This window comes from Neofelis nebulosa, chromosome 4 (genome assembly GCF_028018385.1).
Source record: "Neofelis nebulosa isolate mNeoNeb1 chromosome 4, mNeoNeb1.pri, whole genome shotgun sequence".
Taxonomy (NCBI): domain Eukaryota; kingdom Metazoa; phylum Chordata; class Mammalia; order Carnivora; family Felidae; genus Neofelis; species Neofelis nebulosa.
Window position 1 is genome coordinate 163,095,490 of NC_080785.1, and position 23,452 is coordinate 163,118,941.

General features: G+C 40.3%; 2 protein-coding genes across 2 annotated transcripts; both read right to left on the minus strand.

Moving 5' to 3' along the window:
• Positions 1-6,102: 6,102 nt before the first annotated feature.
• Positions 6,103-7,041, minus strand: LOC131511065 (olfactory receptor 7D4-like). Its single transcript, XM_058728900.1, has one exon. The coding sequence runs from the start codon at positions 7,039-7,041 to the stop codon at positions 6,103-6,105; it is 939 nt and encodes a 312-aa protein (XP_058584883.1).
• Positions 7,042-20,169: 13,128 nt separating this feature from the next.
• LOC131511074 (olfactory receptor 7D2) lies at positions 20,170-21,757 on the minus strand. The gene has a single exon (XM_058728910.1). The coding sequence runs from the start codon at positions 21,728-21,730 to the stop codon at positions 20,792-20,794; it is 939 nt and encodes a 312-aa protein (XP_058584893.1). The 5' UTR covers positions 21,731-21,757; the 3' UTR covers positions 20,170-20,791.
• Between the last annotated feature and the right edge of the window lie 1,695 nt (positions 21,758-23,452).

Below are 23,452 nucleotides of genomic sequence, written 5' to 3' on the forward strand. Positions count from 1 at the left end.
AAACTGGAAGTAGGATCCATGAGCCAACGAATGCAGGGGGGCTCTAGAATTTAGAAAGGCAAGGAAAAGGACTTTCTCAGGCACCTCCAAAAGGAAAGCAATCCTGCTGATACATTTTAGACTTTTGACCTCCAGAATGTAAAATAATAAATTGTATCATTTGAAACTACTAGACTTCTGACAACGCAAAACAGATTCAATAGGAAATTAATATACCTCTCTTCCAAAATTTGCCTATCTTATTGCCACTGGCTAGGTCAGGTACCCATTATGTCTCTCCTTGACCGTTTCAACTGTCTCCTAACTGATCCCTATGGCTCCAATTCTCCCACTCAGAGTAATCCTAAGGTCCTCATATGATACCTTTGAATACAGCATGTTTTGGTTCTCAAATGATTACAAAATCTTTAGTATGTCAAGTTTGACTCTCAATGGTCTGTCTTCCATCTACATTTACAGGCTTATTACTTTCTTTTTTCTTTTTTAAAAATTATTTACTTATTTTTGGAGAGAGACAACATAAGTGGTAGAGTGAAAGAGAGGGAATCTTTTTTTTCTTATGTTTGTAAGATAATTTTTTTTTTAATTTACATCCAAGTTAGTATATAGTACAACGATTTCGGGAGTAGATTCCTTAATGCCCCTTACCCATTTAGCCAATCCCCCCTCCCACAACCTCTCCAGCAACCCTCTGTGTGTTCTCCATATTTAAGAGCTCTTATGTTTTGTCCCCCTCCCTGTTTTTATATTACTTTTGCTTCCCTTCCCTTATGTTCATCTGTTTTGTATCTTAAAGTCCTCATATGAGTGAAGTCATATATTTGTCTTTCTCTGACTAATTTCACTTAGCATAATACCCTCTAGTTCCATCCACATTGTTGCAAATGGCAATATTTCGTTCTTTTTGATTGCCGAGTGATACTCCATTGTATATATATACCACGTCTTATCCATTCATCCATCGATGGACATTTGGGCTCTTTCCATACTTTGGTTATTGTTGATAGTGCTGGTATAAACATTGGGTTGCATGTGCCCCTTCAAAACAGCACTACTGTATCCGTTGGATAAATAGTGCAATTGCTGGGTCATAGGGTAGTTCTATTTTTAATTTTTTGAGGAACCTCCAGACTGTTTTCCAGAGTGGCTGCACCAGTTTGCATTCCCACCAGTAGTGCAAAAAATACCCTCTTTCTCCGCATCCTCGCCAACCTCTATTGTTGCCTGAGTTGTTAATGTAAGCCATTCTGACAGGTATGAGGTGGTATCTCATTTGTGGTTTTGATTTGTATTTCCCTGATGATGAGTGATGTTGAACATCTTTTCATGTGTCTGTTAGCCATCTGGATGTCTTCTTTCAAAAAGTGTCTGTTCATGTCTTTTGCCCATTTATTCACTGGATTAGTTGTTTTTTGGGTGTTGAGTTTGATAAGTTCTTTATAGATTTTGGATACTAACCCTTTATCTGATATGTTGTTTGCAAATATCTTCTCCCATTCCATCGGTTGCCTTTTAGTTTTGCTGATTGTTTCCTTCACTGTGCAGAAGCTTTTTATCTTGATGAGGTCCCAATAGTTCATTTTTGCTTTTGTTTCCTTTGCCTCTGGAGACATATTGAGTAAGAAGTTGCTGCGGCCAAGGTCAAAGAGATTTTTACCTGCTTTCTCCTCTAGGATTTTGATGGCTTCCTGTCTTAGATTTAGGTCTTTCATCCATTTTGAGTTTATTTTTGTGTATGGTGTAAGAAAGTGGTCCAAGTTCATTTTTCTGCATGTTGCTGTCCAGTTTTCCCAGTGCCACTTGCTGAAGAGACTGTCTTTATTCCATTGGATATTCTTTCCTGCTTTGTCAAAGATTAGTTGCCCATACATTTGAGGGTCCATTTCTCTATTCTGTTCCATTGATCTGAGGGTCTCTTCTTGTGCCAGTACCATACCATCTTGATGATTACAGCTTTGTAATATATCCTGAAGTCTGGGATTGTGATGCCTCCAGCTTTGGTTTTCTTTTTCAGGATTGCTTTGGCTATTTGGGGTCTTTTGTGGTTCCCTACAAATTTTAGGATTGTTTGTCTAGCTCTGTGAAGAATGCTGGTGTTATTTTGATGCGTATTGCATTGAATATGTAGATTTCTTTGAGTAGTATCAACATTTTAACAATATTTATTTTCCTATCCAGGAGCATGGAATATTTTTCCTTTTTTTGTGTGTGTGTGTCTTCTTCAATTTCTTTCATAAGCTTTCTACAGTTTTCAGTGTAGAGATTTTTCACCTCTTTGGTTAGATTTATTCCTAGGTATTTTATTGTTTTTGGTGGAAAGAGAGAGAATCTTAAGTAGGGTCTAGACCTACCAGGGGTTTGATTCCAACACCTGAGATGATGACACTGAGGTCATGATCTGAGCTGAAATCAAGAGTCAGATGCTTAACTGAGTAAGCCACCCAGGCACCCCCAGGCTTATTCCCAATAACTCAGCCATTAAGTTCTATATATATTCCTAAAATACTTCATTCTTGCATGTCTGTTAAATGTCACCCAAGCCTATTATCCAGTTAAATTTCTACTCGTTATTTGTTATTCATCACATAAGCATATATTTTCCTATAGAAGTTTTCCCTGAATACCAAGTGTTGCCAAATTGTAGAAAAACTGGACCTTCATGCATTCCTGGTGGGAATGTACATTGGGCAGTCACTTGGGAAAACAGTTTGGCAGTTGCTTAAAAACTTAAAGATAAACTTACCATATGAACCAGCAATTCCAACCCTAGGTATCTACCCAAGAGAAATAAAACACACGTTGACACAAACACATGTGCTCAAGTACACACAGCAGCATTATTTATAATGACACGAAACTGGAAATGTCCAAATGTGTGCCAACAGACAAGTAGATTAAAAAATTAATACATCCACACATTTGAATACTGTTCTCCAATTAAAAGAAACAAAACGTTGATACATAGTTCCACATGGATGACTCTGAAAAAACATACGCTGAGTAGAAGACCAATACAAAAGACTACACATTGTATGATTACATCTATATAAGATATCTAGTAAAGCAAATTAATAGAGACAGTGATAAGTGATTTCCTAGGATTGAGGTGGGAGTCAACAGTAACTGCAAATGGGCACAAGGGAATGTTATGAGGTAACAGAAATATTCTAAAAGGGGATTGCAGTAATAATCACATAATTCTACAAATTTACTAAAATCATTGAATTTAAATTATCATTGGGTAAATTTTGTATATGTAAACCATGCCTCAAAAATTATTTTAAAAAAGTTGAAAGAGTTTTCTTGGAATTATTCAGGATGGTTTCAAAACTTTTACCTTTGTTTTCACAACGATCTATGACACACCACATTATGCTCACCACTGTGTATTGCAACCATTTGGACCCCTCCTCGATTTGGACACAGTAGCCAATAAATTCACATTGGTGTCAACTTAATGGAATCAAAGTGAATTGGAGCTACATCAAATAAGCCTTTCCTCTCTAACAGATTATAATTTTAGAGTAATTTTGCAGTCCTGTGCTCCCAATGATTAGTTTCCTTTTTTTGTCTCCAGAAGTTTGAACTCCTTTCATGATATGGTGTTGTACATTATAGCTTTACCACCTGTCTTAGCTTGGATTCTCAGAGAAGCAGATGCTTAGCCAAGGGTTTATGTGCAAGCACTTTATTGGAAAGAACAAGGAACATGGAACATGGGTGAGAGGAGAAGTGACACATGGAAGAAAATACATTACGGGCGCCTGGGTGGCTCAGTTGGTTGAGTGTCCGACTTCGGCTCAGGTCATGATCTCATGGTTTGTGGGTTCGAGCCCCGTGCTGGGCTCTGGGCTGACAGCTCAGAGCCTGGGGTCTGCTTCAGATTCTAGGTCTCCCTCTCTCTCTGCCCCTCCCCCGCTCATGCTCTGTCTCTCTCTGCCTCTCAAAAATAAAGAAACGTAATAAAAAAATTTTTTTAAAAAAAGAAGAAAATACATTAAAATTAAGTTTATATTCAGTCTGCTACCACAGGGAAGGAGCAGAATTTCATCCTGTGGGGCAATTCTGGAAAGTGGTACAAAATACAAACCTCAGAATTATCCAGTCTAGTGTGTGAAAGACATGCCATACCCTATAGGTCTCCATGAAGGGCTGTTTTTGTGTGGGCATAATTCTCTGTCACTTCCACCACCACCTAGTGGGGAAAGCTGGTTCTGGCTAGGGCTGCCATTTGGCAGTCATGCAGTGGACATGGTGAGGGGTCCCAGGGAAGAAATGGGAGAGAAATGTGGGAGAAATGTTGACAGCGTCTACTAGTCCATCTTTCACTGAACACTCAGTGAAAGTGAGTGTTTCTATCCACGTTATTCCCCCAAAGTGAGTTATGTTCTGAACACATTCCACATGTGTGTAATTACCATTCCTGATGGCACCTCCAGAGAGTCCCAGAAACCACACTAGAAAATAACTTTTATTCTATTGTCTTCACTATTGTATGTTTTAGGATCTTAGAGGGTATATCTTATTTATTTATTTATTTATTTATTTATTTATTTATTTATTTAGAGGGTATATCTTAAAATTGCATATATGGGAAATAAAAGTCAAATGAAAGAAGGAAAGGAAGAAAAGGAATAAAGATGGAAAGATCACAAAGAATGAAGCAACATCTCAGAGTTTTCCAAGGCAGGATATTACTATGAACATGATCATAGAAATCTAGATTCTGATTTTGAAGTTGAAAATCACATCACTATTCTTATACAAAGTAGGGTGGAAACTCCATGTCAGTTAGCCAGGTTCTACCCAATTCCATCTTATTCTCCTCTTTTGAAAAGTGGGGTGAATGAGAGGAAACGTCTCCACACACGTTTTCAAGATGACAGAAAGTCATACATGCGAAGGAAAAAGTACAGTTCTGAGAAGGTAAGCACTTTTGAATGACCACACAGGATTTCATTCCATTTCTTGTGGGGAAGACAAGCACACAAACAAAAGGTGAAGAGCCTTTCATGAAGATGATGCCAAAGGCAAAGAAGGAAGCCCCTGCTGTTCCCAGAGCCGAAGCCAAAGCAAAGGTTTTGAAAGCCAAGAAAACAGTGATAAAAGGCGTCCACAGTCATAAAAAAAAAAAAAATCCACATGTCACTTACTTTCTGACCGCCCAAGACACTAAATCTCCTAAGGCAACCCAAATATCCCTGGAAGAGAGCCCCCAGGAGACACAAGCTGACACTATGCCATCATCAAGTTTCCCTGACTACTGAGTCAGCCATGAAGAAAATAGAAGACAACAACACACTTGTGTTCATTGTGGATATCAAGGCCAACGAACACCAGAACAAACAGGCTGTGAAGAATCTCTATGACATTGATGTGGCCAGGGCCAACACTCTGATCAGGCCAAATGGAGAAAAGAAAGCATATGTTCAACTGGCTCCTGACTATGACACTTTGCAGTTGCCAACAAATTGGGATTTTCTAAACTAAGTCCAGCTGGGACACCTGGGTGGCTCGGTTGAGCGTCTGACTTCAGCTCAGGTCATGAGCTCATGGTTCATGGGTTAGAACCATGCATTGGGCTCTGTACTGTCAGCTCAGTGCCTGGAGCCTGCGTCAGATTCTGTCTTCCTCTCTCTCTGCCCCTCCCCCGCTTGTGCCCTGTCTCTCAAAAATAAATAAACATTAAAAAAATTAAAAAAATAAACTAAGTCCAGCTGGCTAAATATAAGTTTTTTCACCACTAAAAAAAATTGAGGTGAAGAACATCAACATTTTAGAGCATTATTCTTGTGGCAAACACAGCAACGTTTGATATGACAAGTCCTTCAAGCCTAAAGTTAGAAATCTTAAGAATGGCTGCAAGAAAGCTGATCAAACATGGAAATTTATCGACAGCATATGGAGAAGCAAAGCCCAAAAGGTTTTATGGAGGAATTGTTGAGAAGAGACTAATACAAAAACAAATAGAAGGGAAGTCATGGGTGCTTTGGGAATAGAATAAATCAAACATGTTCATTAGAGGAGAAAAAGAGACAGATTTAATCTCACATTTGCTTTTGGGACCTACAATGTCCACGTGGCTTCAAAGCTAGTGGCCCATCATGGCCATGAGGTTGCTCTGCTGAGGAATCTTTGCAGGGCCCCCTTCACATCCTTGTTCCTCAAGCTGTAGATGAAGGGGTTCAACATGGGGGTCACCACAGTGTACATCACTGAGGCAATCGAACTTCTCTGGGAAGAATGGGTCACAGCAGAAGTGAGGTAGACCCCCAGGCTTGTCCCATAGAACAGACAGACCACAGAGAGGTGAGACCCACAGGTGGAAAATGCTTTATACTTGCCCTCACTGGACGACATCCTCATTAAGGAGGAGACAATCTGAGAGTATGAGAAGAGGATCCCAGTGAGAGGAAACACACACAGCAGTGCAGTGGCAACATACAAGCAGATGTTATTGATGAGGGTGTCAGAGCAGGCTGCCTTAAGAATCTGAGCCAGTTCACAGAAGAAATGTGGAATTTCAGTGCCTGTACAGAAGGTCAGCCGCCTCACCAGTAGAATATGAATCAAGGAGACCCAGAAAAGGGTGAGCCAACAACTCAGAACCAGGAGGACACAGAGTCGTGGGTTCATGATGACTGTGTAGTGTAGGGGGTGGCAGATGGCCACAAACCGGTCATAGGCCATCACAGTCAGGAGGAAATCGTCCATTCCAGCAAAAATCATAAAAAAATACACTTGAATGAGGCATTCTATATAGGAAATGCCTTTGCTGCATTCCTGGATGTTCACCAGCATCTTTGGGACAGTGGTGGAGATGAAACAAATGTCAACAAAGGACAGGTTGGAGAGGAAGAAGTACATGGGGGTGTGGAGGTGAGAGTCAGAGCTGACAGCCAGGATGATGAGCAGGTTTCCAAGCACAGTGACCAGATACATAGATAGGAACATGCCAAAGAGGAGAGGCTGCAGTTCTGGATCATCTGAGAGACCCCGGAGGAGGAATACTGATACTTCTGTCTGGTTTTCTGCTTCCATGTATCTGGTGTGTTTGCTGGAGAAGGAAGCAAAAGCAGCCTTCAGTGAAGAGTCAACTGACACCTCCTAGTCATCACCTTTTTGCATGGATATCCTTTTTGCATCCATTCTACACGGGTATCCTTCACTCTCAATCAGTCCTTCGAAATCTAGTGATTCACTCATTGAAGTCATAGCCCAAATCCATTTAAATGTATGCAATCATTCAGACTACCTTTAACTTATCAGAAATCTTTCTCATTGTATCTTCTACTCACTGGTTCTAATTCTATTCAAATCTATGGATATAAACCAATTTCTTCCTTGATATGATCTTCCAAAATCATTGAAGACAAATAAGGTCTTCTCTTTGATAACCTCCATAACTGCCCTTATTCTAAAAACCCTAAAATAGTGATTAAGATAGGTTTTCAACTCAAACACCCTTGACTTTGTGACCTGATGTGTCCTGTTATTGTCACAGTTAACTCTTTTTTTCCCTAAAAATGTGGTTACTGCTATTACTTTCTTTATGATGATTCAAAATGCTTTTGTGCACAGTAGGATGTCAAAAATGATAACTATTTTTTATTAATCTATTCCTTTTATGACAATTGTTTGTTGATATATAACTGTCATAAAAATCATTATAGACCTATGATTTTAAAAAAGGAATCTTGAGTCAGACCTTCTAGAATAAAACTTTGGTGCACCAGTCTACTTTCGGTGTGACCTTGACAGAGTTAATTAAAATCATGAGACTACAGATACCTCAGTTTACAATGAGAGTAGTAAATTTCCCTGCTTTACAAGCCTGGTCAGTGAATTAAACAAGATAATGCATGTTATGTTTCTATTGTGGTTTTTGTGACATACAGTGGACACTTGACAAATATGAGCTTCTGTTCTTAGTATCACAAGAACTTTGTCATTTATGGTTATCATTTATCAATATTCTACTCAGACTGGGCAGCCATCAAAGATGGAATTCTAATCATTAAAAAAAATTTTTTTTAAGTTTATTTACTTATTTTAAGGGAGAGAGAGCACACGCCTGGAAAAGGGAGAGGGAGAATCCCAAGCAGGTTTTACATGGTCAGTGCAGTCTTTTGGGGACTGGCACTCATGAACCATGAGATCATGACCTGAGCTGAAATCAAGAGTCAGATAGCTTAACTGACTGAGCCACCAAGGTCCCCCAGAATTCTGATCATGATAAGCACATCAGGTCTGGTAGTTCTGCTGACCACCATGTAGCACTTCTAGTTAATGAAGACTCTATACCTCCCTCTTTCAGATATCACCTGCCAGGTGGATTCCACCACAAGGGAGGTAAAACATATGGACTACATAAATAAGGGGGGGTGGAAATCACAAAACCACTAAAATGAAATACAAAGCATGTGTGAGTGTGTGTGCTCCTGTGTACATGCTCACAAGTGAGCTGTGTTGTATTAAGATCAGAGGAGTTAATTGCCAAAAATGATTGATTTATTGATTGATTGAAAAATATTCAAAGCTTCTATAAATTGAAGCATCCTAAAAATTGAAAATATATGTTTATTTCCTCTGTGATAGAAAAAATTTCAATATTATTAGTGTCTATAGAATGTTAATTAATTAAAAGGAAAACAGGGATGTCTGGGTGGCTCAGTCAGTTGAGAATCTGACTTTGCCTCAGGTCAGGATTTCCAGGTTCGTGAGCACATCGGCTGTCTGTGCTGACAGCTCAGAGCCTAGAGCCTTCTTCAGATTCTGTGTCTCCCTCTCTCTCTGTCTTTCCCCCGCTCGTGCTCTGTCTCTCTTTCAAAAAATTAAATCAACATTAAAATTTTTTTAATTAAAAAATTTTAGTTAAAAGGAAAACAGAATTTTTGGGGACCAATTTACCCCAGGAGATGGGTAGGAAAGACTTCTCTGAAATATGAATATCTGAGCTGCAAGAGGAAAGATGGGTAAATGTTAAAAGGGAAATTAGGTAAGGCCACAAATTTGAGGTGGAAAGAATAGAATTTGCACTTTCTCCGTGGTTGGGTGAGGTTGGTAATGGAAAGGATTTGAGAAGTCAGTAAGATGGAGGGCAGACAGTGAGGGTCAGGAGGGACAGAGTGTGTGAGGAGCACATGTGGAGAAAGCATCCTGTATGATTCCTTATTGTGGCCATCATGTTAATAATTATATATATATATATATATATATATATATATATATATATATATATATATATTTAAGCGGGTCAGAAATTAAGATGTTTCTGCTCACTTGTCTTTGCAGGGACTTACAATGTGTCTGCATATAGCAGGTGTTCAATACATGCAAATGTTAGATGTGTAATAAAGATTGAGACCAAAAGCATCAACAATAATGCAGAAAAATAATATAATAATATAATGAATAGTGCAAATTCATCATATACCTGAATGTAGATACACAATAGAATAGCTGAGTAAATACAGTGCATTCATATCTATTTAAAAGGGTAATACACCATGAACAAGTCATACCTATTCTAGGAATGGAAAGATGGTTTAATGCTAGGATGTTTGAAAAAACAATTCATCACAAATACAGGGAAATTAAGAGGAATTATAACCATAATCGCCATAGAAAATAAATTTGAGGAAATGTAGCAGCTATTTTCATGGTTGGCAGCCAGGACACAGCCTCTCACCAAAGGAGGAATCTAAGAACAATTTCTTAACCCAATAGAGGACAGCTGTTTAAAACTGTAGCCAACAGGGTCCCTCCATTCAAACACTAAAACATTTGTGTTAAATTCATGAAAAGGCTAAGGCAGGGGCACCTGGGTGGCGCAGTTGGTTAAGCGTCCGACTTCAGCCAGGTCACCATCTCGCAGTCCGTGAGTTCGAGCCCCGCGTCAGGCTCTGGGCTGATGGCTCGGAGCCTGGAGCCTGTTTCCGATTCTGTGTCTCCCTCTCTCTCTGCCCCTCCCCCGTTCGTGCTCTGTCTCTCTCTCTCTCTGTCCCAAAAATAAATAAAAAACGTTGAAAAAAAAAAAAAAAGGCTAAGGCAGTCCATATTCTCATGAACATTTAAAAAGGCTGATGAAAAAAGGAAATTAGCCTGAGAACCAAATGTCAGAAACAATGATGTTACTTGTAAATACACTGTGGACACTAAAGGTAAACACAACAATACTATTAAGTGCTCTAAGTAAGTCGAATCTGCCAGCAAAAACAGAGAATATTATCAAAAAATCCAATCACATGGGAAACAAAATAGGCAATATCTTGGGCTTAATAGATCTTCAGTGAGTAGTTAAGAAATAAATGATGGGGCAGGAAATCAAACAGGAGCCTACTATTTATGGGAAAGAATAGAGAAGAGGAGGAAACTCACTAGAAAATATCTCTTACTGGAAGAGGCTCTAGATTCTGAGAGAGGTAAGGAGACTAGCAAGAGCTGGAAAAGACTGGTTTAAGTAGCAAGTAAAGCACCTTCAAACTACAATGACTTCAGCTTTGTTGACTAATTAAATATGGGGCTGCTCCAGTCTCATTATTCTAGAGGTAAAGCCAGCATCCACTTTCTCGTCCCTTTTCTTCATACTCCTCCAGCCCTTACTGGAAAGCAATGATCCTACCCTCTGTGATGGTTATCACTGAAGCTTTCTTTTCTCTGCAGTGTGTCCAGAAGTAGCTCATTTAGGTTTTCCCCTAGGCTGGTATCAGAGAATTATAGGACAGGGACAGCAGGGATATGTTATTATCATCTCAAAGATGGAGTTCTTAGAGCTGCTCATTAAATAAATTGTTCTACTGACTTTCCTCTCTCCAAACAATTCAGTTCCCTTGGGATACAAAAATAAAAGAATGGAAAAAAATCAGACAATGTCGTGTTTAATATAGGCAACAATGGGCAAAGCTGAAGGCATTTTCTCCAAGGAGAAATTCTCTTGTGTTTGGTTTGACTGAAATGACAATGTATCCCCTAAGGAACGTTTCATTCCTGCAAGAACCAAAACCAGGAATGAACATTCTGTGATGTTCATCCTTTAAAGACTCTTTAGAGATTTCAAAGATCACTTGTGGCTGAGTGTCATGGGGACAAACAGATTCTTTCTGAAGAAAAGCAGAGTGATTAACGATTTTGACTGTTGAAAGGACTAAGGAGGGGCGCCTGGGTGGCTCAGCCGGTTAAGCGTCCGACTTCGGCTCAGATCATGAGCTCATGGTCCGTGAGTTCAAGCCCTGCGTTGGGCTCTGTGCTGATGGCTCAGAGCCTGGAGCCTGTTTCGGAATCTGTGTCTCCCTCTCTCTCTGACCCTCCCCTGTTCATGCTCTGTCTCTCTCTGTCTCAAAAATAAAATAAACATTAAAAAAAAAAAAAGAAAGGACTAAGGAAATGAGGAGTGAAAATATCCCTTGACATTTGCTAGTGACATGGAAGCCTTTGTTGATGTTAGATAGGGCTCCATTTTTTACCTCTGAAGTGAGGGATAGGGGCACAAACCATCCATGTAGAGAAGCTTGAGGAGTATTGAGGAAATAGAGGTGCCAGTATAAATCACCTATTAAGTTTGTCAGGGAAGGTGAGATAGAGGTAAAATATTGCATAAAGAAATCATGGAGTATGGTTAGTTGACAAAATTTTTGCTTAATGGAAAATATGCAGCAGTTGTAACTTGAAAGAGACCGGTCATATTCAGTGCAGGTATTTGAATCCACAACACGTCCTGGCTACACACTTCACAGGATGCATATACACTCTAAGTCAATGACGATCATGATGTGCTCTATATCTCCAATACGTGGGATACATGGGTTCAGAAATCAGGCTTGTTAGTAGAAGCAGCCCTGTGTAATGTCACTCCCAGTGAGCAACCTAGGCAGTATTTGCTTCAGGTCTCCTCAACTCTGCCATCAGCAAGTTTAAAGGTCTTGACACCTAAAAGGGTAGCACTTCCAGAGACATGGCAGGAGTCCCATTGGACCTGAAGCTATCTGACTACCTGGCACCTGAGGTCCCTCATGCCAGGAGAAGGAGTCACTATCTTGGCAGGGTTGATTGAACCTGGTCACCAATGTCATTGTGTGAGCATGGCAATGGACATGCACTGGTACCCTACTGTGCTCAGTCAGTGGATGGGAGCAGCCCAACAGCATCCTCGGAGCAAAGACAGTGGTGGCTACAGATGGCTGTCAGGCAGTTATGCTCCCACAGCAAGAGACCTTTGTGGTGGGAACTTGGGGAACTGCAGCAGCTTCCTTCAGCTGAGAGCAATTCTCTAAGAGGGCTGAAGGCTGAGGGCTGCTGTCAGATGGCTGCACTCCCTGAACCTGGAGAGGAACCCTTCATTCTGAAGGGACTAGTGGGTGACCCAACACAGGCTTACCGTCCACATCATCACCATTTGGATAGTGACTTGCAACAACGTGTAGTGTCCATGAGAATTTATTTGTGAGGCATGAGGGTCAGTAGTTGGGAAGAATTGTCTTTAGGAAGTGGGAGCTCACACTGGGGCTGAGCTAAGCATACTATCATATCTTGGAACTACTCCTCTGTAACCCAATTCTCTCCCCAACTACTGCCACTAAGACAGAACACAAGATCAACCCATGCCACTGCCAAGTGGAAATTATCTGTGAGGGACGTGAAACTGAATCTTTCCAACAACAAACTCAATGTTTTTTCCCTCCCTTCCTCTCTTCCTTCCTCCCTTCCTCCGTTCCTCCCCTCTCCCTTCCTTCCTTCTTTGCTTCCTCCCTCACTCATTCTTCCCCTCCCTTCTTCCCTCCCTTCTTCTTCCTCTCCCTTTCTCCCTCCCTTCCTCCCTCCCTCCCTCTATCCCTCCTTCCTTCCTTAATAGCCATGAGATAGGTGTTTTACTTCAAAACTTTTTAAAAATAAACTTTCAAAACTTTTGAATTTTTGAACCCTGAACATACTCATTAGACAAATAATTATTTTATTTTACTTTTTTTAAAAGTTTATTTACTCCTTTGGAAAGAAACAGAGACAATGTGATTGGGGGAGGCTCAGAGAGAGAGAGGGAGAGAGAGAGAGAATCCCAAGCAGGCTCTGCACTACCAGTGCAGAGTCCAATGTGGTGCTCAAACCAAGAAAACCATGAGATCATGACCTGAGCCAAACCAAGAGTTGCATGCTTAACCAACTGAGCCACCCAGGTGCCCCAAACAATTATTTTAAAGCAGGATGATAAGGCTCAAATTATTCATATCAAACAATCATTATAGAGAAAATCTGGAGTAGATTTTGACAACAGGAAAGTTGACAAATTGGAGTATATAGAGAGAATATTGGTCATGTGGGAAATTGTATCTAAAACTAGATGGATTAGGGGCACCTGGGTGGCTCAGATTGTTGAGCATCCAACTTTTGCTCAGGTCGTGATCTCATGGTTCATAATTTCAAGCCCCGCATCAGGCTCCATGCTGACAGCTCAGAGCCTGGAGCCTGCTTCAGATTCTCTGTCTCCCTCCCTCTTTCTACCCCTCCTCTGCTTGTGCTCTCTCTCTCTCTCTCTCAAAAATAAATAAACATTAAAAAATAGATGGATTATACAAATTCTTTCATCTACTTGAACAGTGATGTCATAGTCCGTTTGAGCTGCTATAATAAAATATAAACTGCGTGGCTCTAAACAACAACAACAAAAATATTTCTCACAATTCTGGAGGTTAGAAGTCTCTGAGAGAAGGGAGCCAACACAATCAGGTTCTGGCGAGACCCCTTTTCTGGGTTGCACATAGCTGGCTTCTCATTGTGTCCACATAAGGCAGAGAGAAGAAGCAAATCCTCTTGCAACTCTGATAGGGATATTAGTTGCATTCGTGAAGATTTTATCTCTATGACCTCTTCTAATCCTAATGATCTTCCAAGGCTCCACCTCCTAATACCATCACACTGGGGGGTAGGGTTTCAACATAGGAATTTGGGGGGACAGACATTCAATCCATAGCAAGTATTAAAGAAGAAATGAGCTTCCAATAAGGATGTGAAGGGCTACTACAAAGATTAATGGCATGATTTCATTCTTTTTTATGACTGATTAATATTCCATTGCGTGTGTATGTGTGTATATATATGTATATGTGTGTGTGTGTGTATATATATATATATATATATATATATATATGTATATACATCTTTATCCATTCATCTATTGATGGACACTTGGGTTACTTCCGTCTTGGCTATTGTAAATAAATCTGCAATACCCATGGTGGCACATATCTCTTTGAATTAGTGTTTTTGTATTCTTTGGGTAGATACACAGTTGCAGAATTAGTGAATCATATGGTAATTCTATTACTACACCATAAAAAAGAATAAAATCTTGCCATTTACAACAACATGGATGGATCTAGACATGAAATAAATAAAATACGTCAATCAGAAAAGACAAATACCGTGTGATTTCACTCCTATGTGGAATTTGAGAAACAAAACAAAGAAAAAAAGAGGCAAAAAGCCAGACTCCTAACTATAGAGAACAAACTGGTGGTTGCCAGAGGGAAGGTGGTGGGGGGATGGGGGAAATAGGTGAAGGGGATTAGGAGTACACTTGTCACGAAGAACACTGAGTAATGTAAAGAATTGTCAAATCATTCTATTGTACACCCGAGATTAACATAGCACTGTATATTAATTATACAGAAAAGGTTAAAAAAATTAAAAAATATTTAAATTAAAAAAAAAAAGACTAATGACACATTTATTGCCAGAGAGAACTCTGATCTTCCCCAAACAGTCCTTGGCATCAATGGATCCATTACTGGGAATTCACCCTTGTTCAAGGAAATCCATCCTCTCGTTTAAAAAACATAGTGTGGGGGGGGGGGGACACCTGGGTGGCTCAGTCAGTTAAATGTCCGACTCTTGGGGTGCCTGGGTGGCTCAGTCAGTTAAGCGGCTGACTTTGGCTTAGGTCATGATCTCACAGCTTGTGAGTTCAAGCCCCGCATCAGGCTCTGTGCTTTCAGCCTGCTTCGGATTCTGTGTCTCCCTCTCTCTCTCTCTGCCCCTCCCCTGCTCACACTCTGTCTCTCTCTCTCTCTCTCTCTCTCTCTCTCTCTCTCTCAAAAAAAAAAAAAACAAAAAACAAAAAACAAAAAAAAAAAACGTCCGACTCTTAATTTCATCCCAGCTCATGATCTCACAGTTGATGAGTTTGAGCCTGTGTCAGGCTCTGCACTGACAATGCCCAGCCTGCTTGGGATTCTCTCTCTCCTTCCTGCCTCTCTCTGTGTCCCTACCCTATTTTCTCTCTCTCTCAAAATAAAGACATAAACTTTAAAAAATTAATAAAATTTAAAAAAATATGAAGTGAAATGAATGACACAAAGTTCTTTTCTACCTCTATGAGTCTATGGTTAAAACCTATTATTCCACATTTATTTCAAAAAAGGTGGTTCAGGGACGTCTAGGTAGCTAGGTCAATTTTGCATCTGTCTCTTGACAGCTCAGGTCATGATCCCAGGATCCTGGAACTGAGCCCTGCATTGGCTCCACGCTGAGCATAGTGTCTGCTTAAGATTCTCTCTCTTGTGCTCTCTCTCTCTCTCTCTGCCCCCTTCCACACTTGCACTCTCCAAAATAAAAAAAAATTTTTTTTAAGGTGTTAAAATTTGGTTTAATTCATTTGACAAATATTTGAATGCCTACCATTTGGTACAGTTTTGCCATGTATAGTCAGACAAAAATTGGCTAACTACAGATCATACAAATGATGACTGTGTTGTGAAGGAGGTGGCAGATGGCCACAAACTGGTACTAGGCCATTATGGTCTGGAGGAAAAAGTCCAAATACCCAAACACTATACAAGAAATACATCTGAGTGATGCAACCTGCATGGGTGATGGCTTTGTTCTCTGTATGGATGTTCACCAGCATGGTGGAATTGAAACAAGTATCGAAAAAGACAAGTGGAAGAGAATGAACTACATGGACATGTGGAGGTCCTAATAAGAGCTGATGGCCAGAATAAGTAGGTTCCCAAGCATGGTGACCAGGTATATGGACAAGAACAGCCCAAAGAGTAGAGTCCCAAGGAGAGAATTCTGAGACACCTGTTTGGTTTCCTGCATCCATGTAGCTGATAATTCTGCCAGGAAACAGGCAAAGCAATGCTAATTAAAACAAACAAATAGGGGGGTGCCTGGGTGGCTCCATTGGTTAAGCATCCGACTTTGGCTCAGGTCATGATCTCATGGTTTGTGGGTTCTAGCCCCGCATTGGAATCTGTGCTGACAGCTCAGAGCCTGGAGCCTGCTTCATATTCTGTGTCTCTCTCTCTGCTCCACCCACCCTTGTGCTCTGTCTCTGTCTCTCAAAAATGAGTTAAAAAGTCAACAAAAATGAAAAAAAAAAAAAAGGAAGTGTGTCTGGCTGACTCAGTTCGTAGAGCATGCAACTCTTGGTCTCTGGTCATGAGTTCAAGCCCCACGTTGGGCATGGAGCCTACTTAACAACAACAACAGCTGCTATTCTGAATAGGAGCCCTCAGATATAAAAATATTTTTATGATATGAATACCCAAAGAAAAACAAAATTGTACATTTTCACTAGCAATCTGATATTCATCGTTCAAAAAAAGGATTACAGATGCCATTTTCTTGTACAGTTATCATTACGGGGGGTAATCTATTCCTCCTTATGATCTTTATCACAAAGTAGCCATGCCTTCAGATCTATCTCAATGGACCATCACCCTCTGGGATGTCCAGCTCAGAATCAGTCCATTTGAAATATAGAACATCAGTGGTTTGAACATCCTTCCTTCTTTTGGACTGAAATTTGCCTCTTGGATAATTCTGCTTTTCCCCACATTTCTTTTATATTGTAGCCGATCTGTGGGTGTTGGTGGGGCACTTTGCTCTGTGGCCCTGTGATCCAATGGCTAATTGGATCAGAGAGCAGTGTCTGGTCCAACCTGGCTAAATAGTTTCTCTCCTGGAAATTTGGAAATGAATGTCAGATTCTGGTTAATAATCTGAGGGGATAGAGTTGATGAGATACATAAACCATTAAATTTATAAATATGATAAGCATGTTTGCTCTCATAATCATCATTATTTCATCCACTCCAGAGTCTGAAGTACCCTTCAAAGCCACAAATCTAAAATCTCTAGGGATTTTTAACTAGGCTCTCTTGGCCATTACTGTCCTTGTTCCTGGAGTTACTGCTAGCAAAAACTCTCTATGCACATGTTAAACACTCCTCTTTCCAAAAGCATTTACTAAGTCCAAATGAATCACCCAGACTATAGTGGGAAAAAAGAACATGGTTGTACTGATGGATGGTACACTCCAAAAATAGGGTTTATTATGGAATCCAAGCCAACCTGGGGTCAGCAGGACAACAATATTATTCTTATTGTCCTGGTCAGTGAGTTGAAAGCAAAGGGGCAGACAAACAACATTTACCCTCTCAGGGACATCCAAGGTTGAAATCTTAAAACTCCTAATTAAATAAATGTTCCTTTTCTTTTTTTTCTTCTCTTTTTCTTTTCCCTTTCTTCCTTCCTTCCTTCCTCCCTCCCTCTTTCTTTCTTTCTTTCTTTCTTTCTTTCTTTCTTTCTTTCTTTCTTTCTTTCTTTCTTTCTTTCTTTCTTTCAAGATTTTATTTTTAAACTATCTCTAGACCCAATGTGGGGCAGGAACACATAACTCCAAGACCAAGAGTCTCACACTCCAGCAACTGAGCCAGCCAGGCTCCCCTTATTACTTTATTTCTAAACAGTTTAGCTAGTTGGGAGAGAGAATGATAATATAATGGAAATTGTGCTTGACAATTCTATTCCAATGTGGAGAATTTGAAGGGGATCATGTTTTTCTTCACAGTGGAAACTCTTCTCTTCTTAGGTAAGATCTCAGAGTTCAGGATTCCTTCTAAAAAATATCCCATTGGAGTCTGAGCTACATGTTCCTTGCGAATCAGAATACTTAAATAGCAATTGTAAAAGGACTGCTAAGTGTCTGGTGGCTCCCTAAGTCAAAGACGTGGCCTATCAGTATGAATATAAAAACATGTAACAGTATCAATAAAGCTTACTAACAAAGCCAACAGTAAACACCATAGTCTTTATAATTATTAGCTCCTTTAATATGTACAGCACCCCTGACATCTGTTATTGTTATTTTAGAGATGACTGACGGAAGTACAGAGAAGCTGACCAACCTGCTGTAGGTGGCATGGCTGGGATTAGACCAGATACTTGACCTCAGAATAGGGGGAAAACTGTGGTTTGAGAATTTTAGAAAGTGCCTTTATAAGTCAGTGGGAAAGGAAAGACTGGTATAAACTGTTAGAACAAATTTGTTTTTCATAGGGAAAGAAGAGATCTCTATATCCTACTGAACAGAAATACATCATAGGTGGAGTAAATTTTAAATTTTTAAAATGAAAATATATATTTGAGGGGTGCCTGGGTGGTTTGGTCAGTTGAGCATCTGACTCTTGATTTCAGTTCAGATCATGATCACGAGGTTCATGGGATTGAGCCCCCTGTTGGGCTCCATGCTGACAGCATGGAGACAGCTTGGGATTCTCTCTCTCCCTCTCTCTCTCTGTGTCCCTTCTCTGTTCGTACTCTCTTTCTCACAAAACAAATAAACATTTTTAAAAAGAAAATACATATTTGAACTATTATAAATAACTGTTGAAAAATATATTTGTTACAATACATAGACAAAAATTTTAACAACATGATGCAAAATCACAACCCATATCATGCCAATATCAGAGATATCACATATCAAACTGGAAGGAGATTATGAATTATGACACTAACAGAATGGAATTTTATGTTAAAAACCCTATTCTAATTACCATTTTTAAATGTGTATTCATCTGAGAGAGAGAGAAAGAGAGAGTGCACGCAAGTGTGGGAGGCGGGGTGAGGGGGCAGAGGATCCAAAGAGGGTTCTGCGCTGACAGCCAAGAGCCCAATGTGGGGCTTGAACTCAACGACTGCAAGATCATGACCTGAGTCGAAGTCAGTCGTTCAACCAACTGAGCCATTTAGGTGCCCCTCAAATTACCATTTTGGGAACTAGACTCAATATTCTTAAGTGGTCCAGTTAGACAATGTGATACCTCCACAGTCCTACCAGTGGACAGTACTAGTCTTATTTTAAGATATACAGGATTTCTACTTCAGAGGAACTTATCTCCCATTGAAAGAGCATTTATGGCACAATAATAAATGAATTCTCCTCTTTCAAGGATGCAGGCCATGTATAGATTAACGTATGTTTCTGTATGTGTATATACGTGTGTGTGTATATATAAGTATTAATGTAAAATTGCATCAAAGCTCTCAAAAGAAAGTGGAAAGATTGCAAAGGAATGAAAAAGGAGATCTCAGACTTACTCTTAGCATAACAGTAAAAATCATCAGAGTAGGTAAACTCTCAAATTTGGATTTCCAGCCTTGGGATACATAACAGTCAGAGTAGGTTCGGCTATGCTGATGTTGACACAGCAACAGTGTATGTAATAGAACTAAAATGTTACTGATTTAATCAAACAAAAGCTTATTTCCTGTTCATGAAAAGTGTCTACCAACTTGGGCAACAATCCAGGGGAGTCCTCTGCCTATTGGCCAGCTTTCTAGACTCTTTGGATGATCACTTCACTCCACAACAGCCATATCAAGGGAAGAGGGAGTACAAAGAATAATGTGCCAGCTCTTATTTTGTTTTAACGGAAAGGGACACATCACACTTCCACTCACATTTTATTAGACACATGAAAACATATTACCAGCTTTAATTTCAAGGGAGAAAGAAAATGCTATTCTCTTAGATATCCAAAAGGAGAGAATAACCAGAAATATTGTCCACCAAGCAATAAAATCCACCATTCAGATGTACACATTGAAATCCATGTGAAAAGCTGTGCAGCCTGTTAGGTAAGAATATGGGTTCAGGGTCCGAGTTCTGGATTTGAATCCTGGTTTTGCCACTTGGTCCCTCTGTTGCTTTGGGCTCTTTAGAGTCTCAAATTTCCTTACCTCTAAAATGGAGACAGTGGGGTGCCTGGGTGGCTCAGTCGGTTGAGCATCCGACTTCAGCTCAGGTCCTGATCTCGCCATTCATGAGTTTGAGCCCCAGGCTGGGTTCAGTGCTGACAGCTCAGAGCCTGGAGCCTGCTTCAGATTCTGTGTCTCCCTCTCTCTCTGCCCCTGACCTACTCGCATTCTGTCTTCGTCTCTCTCAAAAATAAACACTAAAAAAAAATTTTTTTTAATGGAGACAGTAATCATTTCCATTGAGGAAGATACTTAAGAAAATAGAGAGCAGCTAACATAGGTTTACCATATAATAAGCACTAAAACATTGACTTTATTTTATTATGTTTTAAAATCATATTTTATCCAGTTTAAAAAAACTCCAAAACACTGTTGGTAATACATGCACATGAACAACACAAACCCACAATAAAACACATAGAAATAAGTTAATATGAACAACTGCACTCTCCATCAACATTTCAGACAACAAGGCTGAAGTTAACACTCCAAATCCAGGTTAGAACTCACCAGTGAGGAAGTAAGAAAGAAAGTGGAGGACATAACTTTGGGACAACAGATGGGGCAGAAATATCATCACATAAATTATGAGGAAATTGGTTGTTTAAAAATTTGTAAAAACTAGGAGAGAGAAGTCATTGATCCTTCAGGATTGGGTGAAAGGTGTGTAAGATTCAAGAGTAAACTCCAGAATCAAACTTTTTGCTCTTAGGATCCATAAAATTTCATAGTCTTGGGGCCAGCAGATTCGTCACAGACAAGAAGCCACTCTACTGAGAAGCCTTCCCAGCGCCCCCTTCACATCCTTGTTCCTCAGGCTGTAGATGAAGGGGTTCAGCATAGGAGTGACCACAGTGTACATCACCGAGGCCACTGAGACTTTCTTGGGGGAGTGAGTCACTGCAGAAGTGAAGTAAACTCCAACACCTGTCCCATAAAATAAAGAAACCACTGAGAGGTGAGACCCACAGGTGGAAAATGCTTTTTGCCTTCCCCCAGCTGAAGACATCTTCCTTATGGATGAAGCAATTCGTGAGTAGGAGAAAAGGATCCCGACAAGGGGGAAAACGCCTAGCACACCAGTCATAAAGTATATCAATGTGCGGTTCAGGAAGGTGTCAGAGCAGGCCAACTTGAGAATCTGTGTCAGTTCACAGAAGAAATGTGGAATTTTGAGATCTCCACAGAATCTCAGATGCATCATCAGAAAGATATGAAGAAGGGAGGTCATGACACCAATAAACCAGGTAACAAAAACCAGCAGGCCACAGAGGGGTGGGTTCATGATGACCATGTAGTGCAGGGGGTGGCAGATGGCCACAAACCGGTCATAGGCCATCACAGTCAGGAGGAGAGTGTCCAGGATAGGAAAAAACATGGAAAAATAGACCTGAGTGAGGCAGTCCATATAAGAGATGGCTTTGTTCTCTGTGTGGATGCTCACCAGCATCCTGGGCACGATGGTGGAGCTGAAACTGATGTCGACCAAGGACAAGTTGGAGAGGAAGAAGTACATGGGTGTGTGGAGGTGGGGGTCAGAGCAGATGGCCAGGATGATGAGCAGGTTCCCGAGCACAGTGATCAGGAACATGGACAGGAACAGCCCAGATATGAAGGGCTGCAGTTCTGGATCCTCAGAGAACCCAAGGAGGATGAACTCTAAAATTCCTGTTTGGTTTCCTGCTTCCATGTACCTGATATATCTATGAAGGAAGACACAAGAGCAACGTCGATTAGTAGGAAACCAGCACCCTCCATGTAATGAAAATGTTGACCATGGCTTTCGCTCAAGTCATTTATGAAGTCAGTCATTCTGTCTAAATGGGTCTCCATTCACTTATAAGTGAAACCCAAAAACATGGAGTTTCTTATGGCAACCACCCTTCTTAAGCGACATAAGTCAGTCAGAGAAAGACAAATACCATATGGTTTCACTCATATGTGGAATTTAAGAAACAAAACAAATGAGCAAAGGGAAAAAAAAGAGAGAGAGAGACAAACCAAGAAACAGACTCTTAACTATAGAGAACAAACTGAGGGTTGCCAGAAGGGAGGTGAGGGGCGGGAATGGGTGAACTAGATGATGGGGATTAAGGCACCCACTTGTGATGAGCACCAGGTATTGTATGTAAGTGTTAAATTAGTAAATTCTTTAACTGAAACTAATATTACACTGTATGTTAACTAACTGGAATTTAAATAAAAACCTTTAAAAAAAGCCTTTAAAAATCCATATTATGTGTGTCAACTATATTAAAAAAAAATCCATTTTATAACACAACCAAAATGGAATCCTACAGAATAGGGTCTAGAATTCCCAATCACCTATCTTGAGCATCCATTCTTTTTTTTTAAATTTTTTAAATGTTTATCTATTTTTGAGAGACAGAGAGAGATAGAACGTGAGTGGAGGAGTGGCAGAGAGAGAGGGAGACACAGAATCCAAAGCAGGCTCCAGGCTCTGAGCTGTCAGCACAGAGCCCGACGTGGGGCTCGAACTCAGGAACCGTGAGATCATGACCTGAGCTGAAGTCAGACACTCAACCGACTGAGCCACCCAGGCTCCTCAAACATCCAATCTATTTTATTTTTTAAAATGATTTCTTTTTAAATATTTTATTACTTTTTAAGTAATCTCTATATCTAACGTGAGGCTCGAATTTGCAACCCTGAGATCAAGACTCATGTGCTCTGCCAGCTGAGCCAGCCAGGCGCCCCATAAGCATCCATTTTATAATAGTCCTGTCATATGGTCATGGAGCTTCAAAATAGGACACAGCAATATCACATACCTCCTGGTAGGAGGTACCGGAAAGGACCCAACGTTACTTCTGTGGGATTCCTCCCAAAGATGTAGGACTTCAATCTAAAGACTAGGAAGCATCAGACAAACCCAAATTGAGAGACATTCTACACAGTTTCTGACCCGTGCCCTTCAAAAATGCCAGTGTCATCAAATACAAAGAGAGTCTAGGAACAGTTCCTGATTAAAGGAAGTTTAAGAGACATGTCAACCTGGGTGCCTGAGTGGCTCAGTAGGTTAAGCATCTGACTCTTGATTTCTGCTCAGGTCATGATCTCATGGTTTGTGAGTTCAAACCCCAAGTTGGGCTCCAGTGTGGGGCCTGCTTGGGATTCTCTCTCTCTCCCTCTCTCTCTGTCCCTCTCCTCTCTCGAAATAAATACATAAACTTAAAAAGAAAGGGAGCGACATGACAACCGAATGAAATGCATGATCTTGGATTTTCTTTTGCTACAGATGACATTCTTAGGATAACCATCAAAAGTTGTAACTGTCAACATTCTGTAAATTTGAGAGTAGCATTAGATTAATGCAACTATCTTGATTTTGATCATTGTGCCGTGGCTATGTGAAGAAAATATCTTTGATTTTAGGAAATAACCAAAGAGC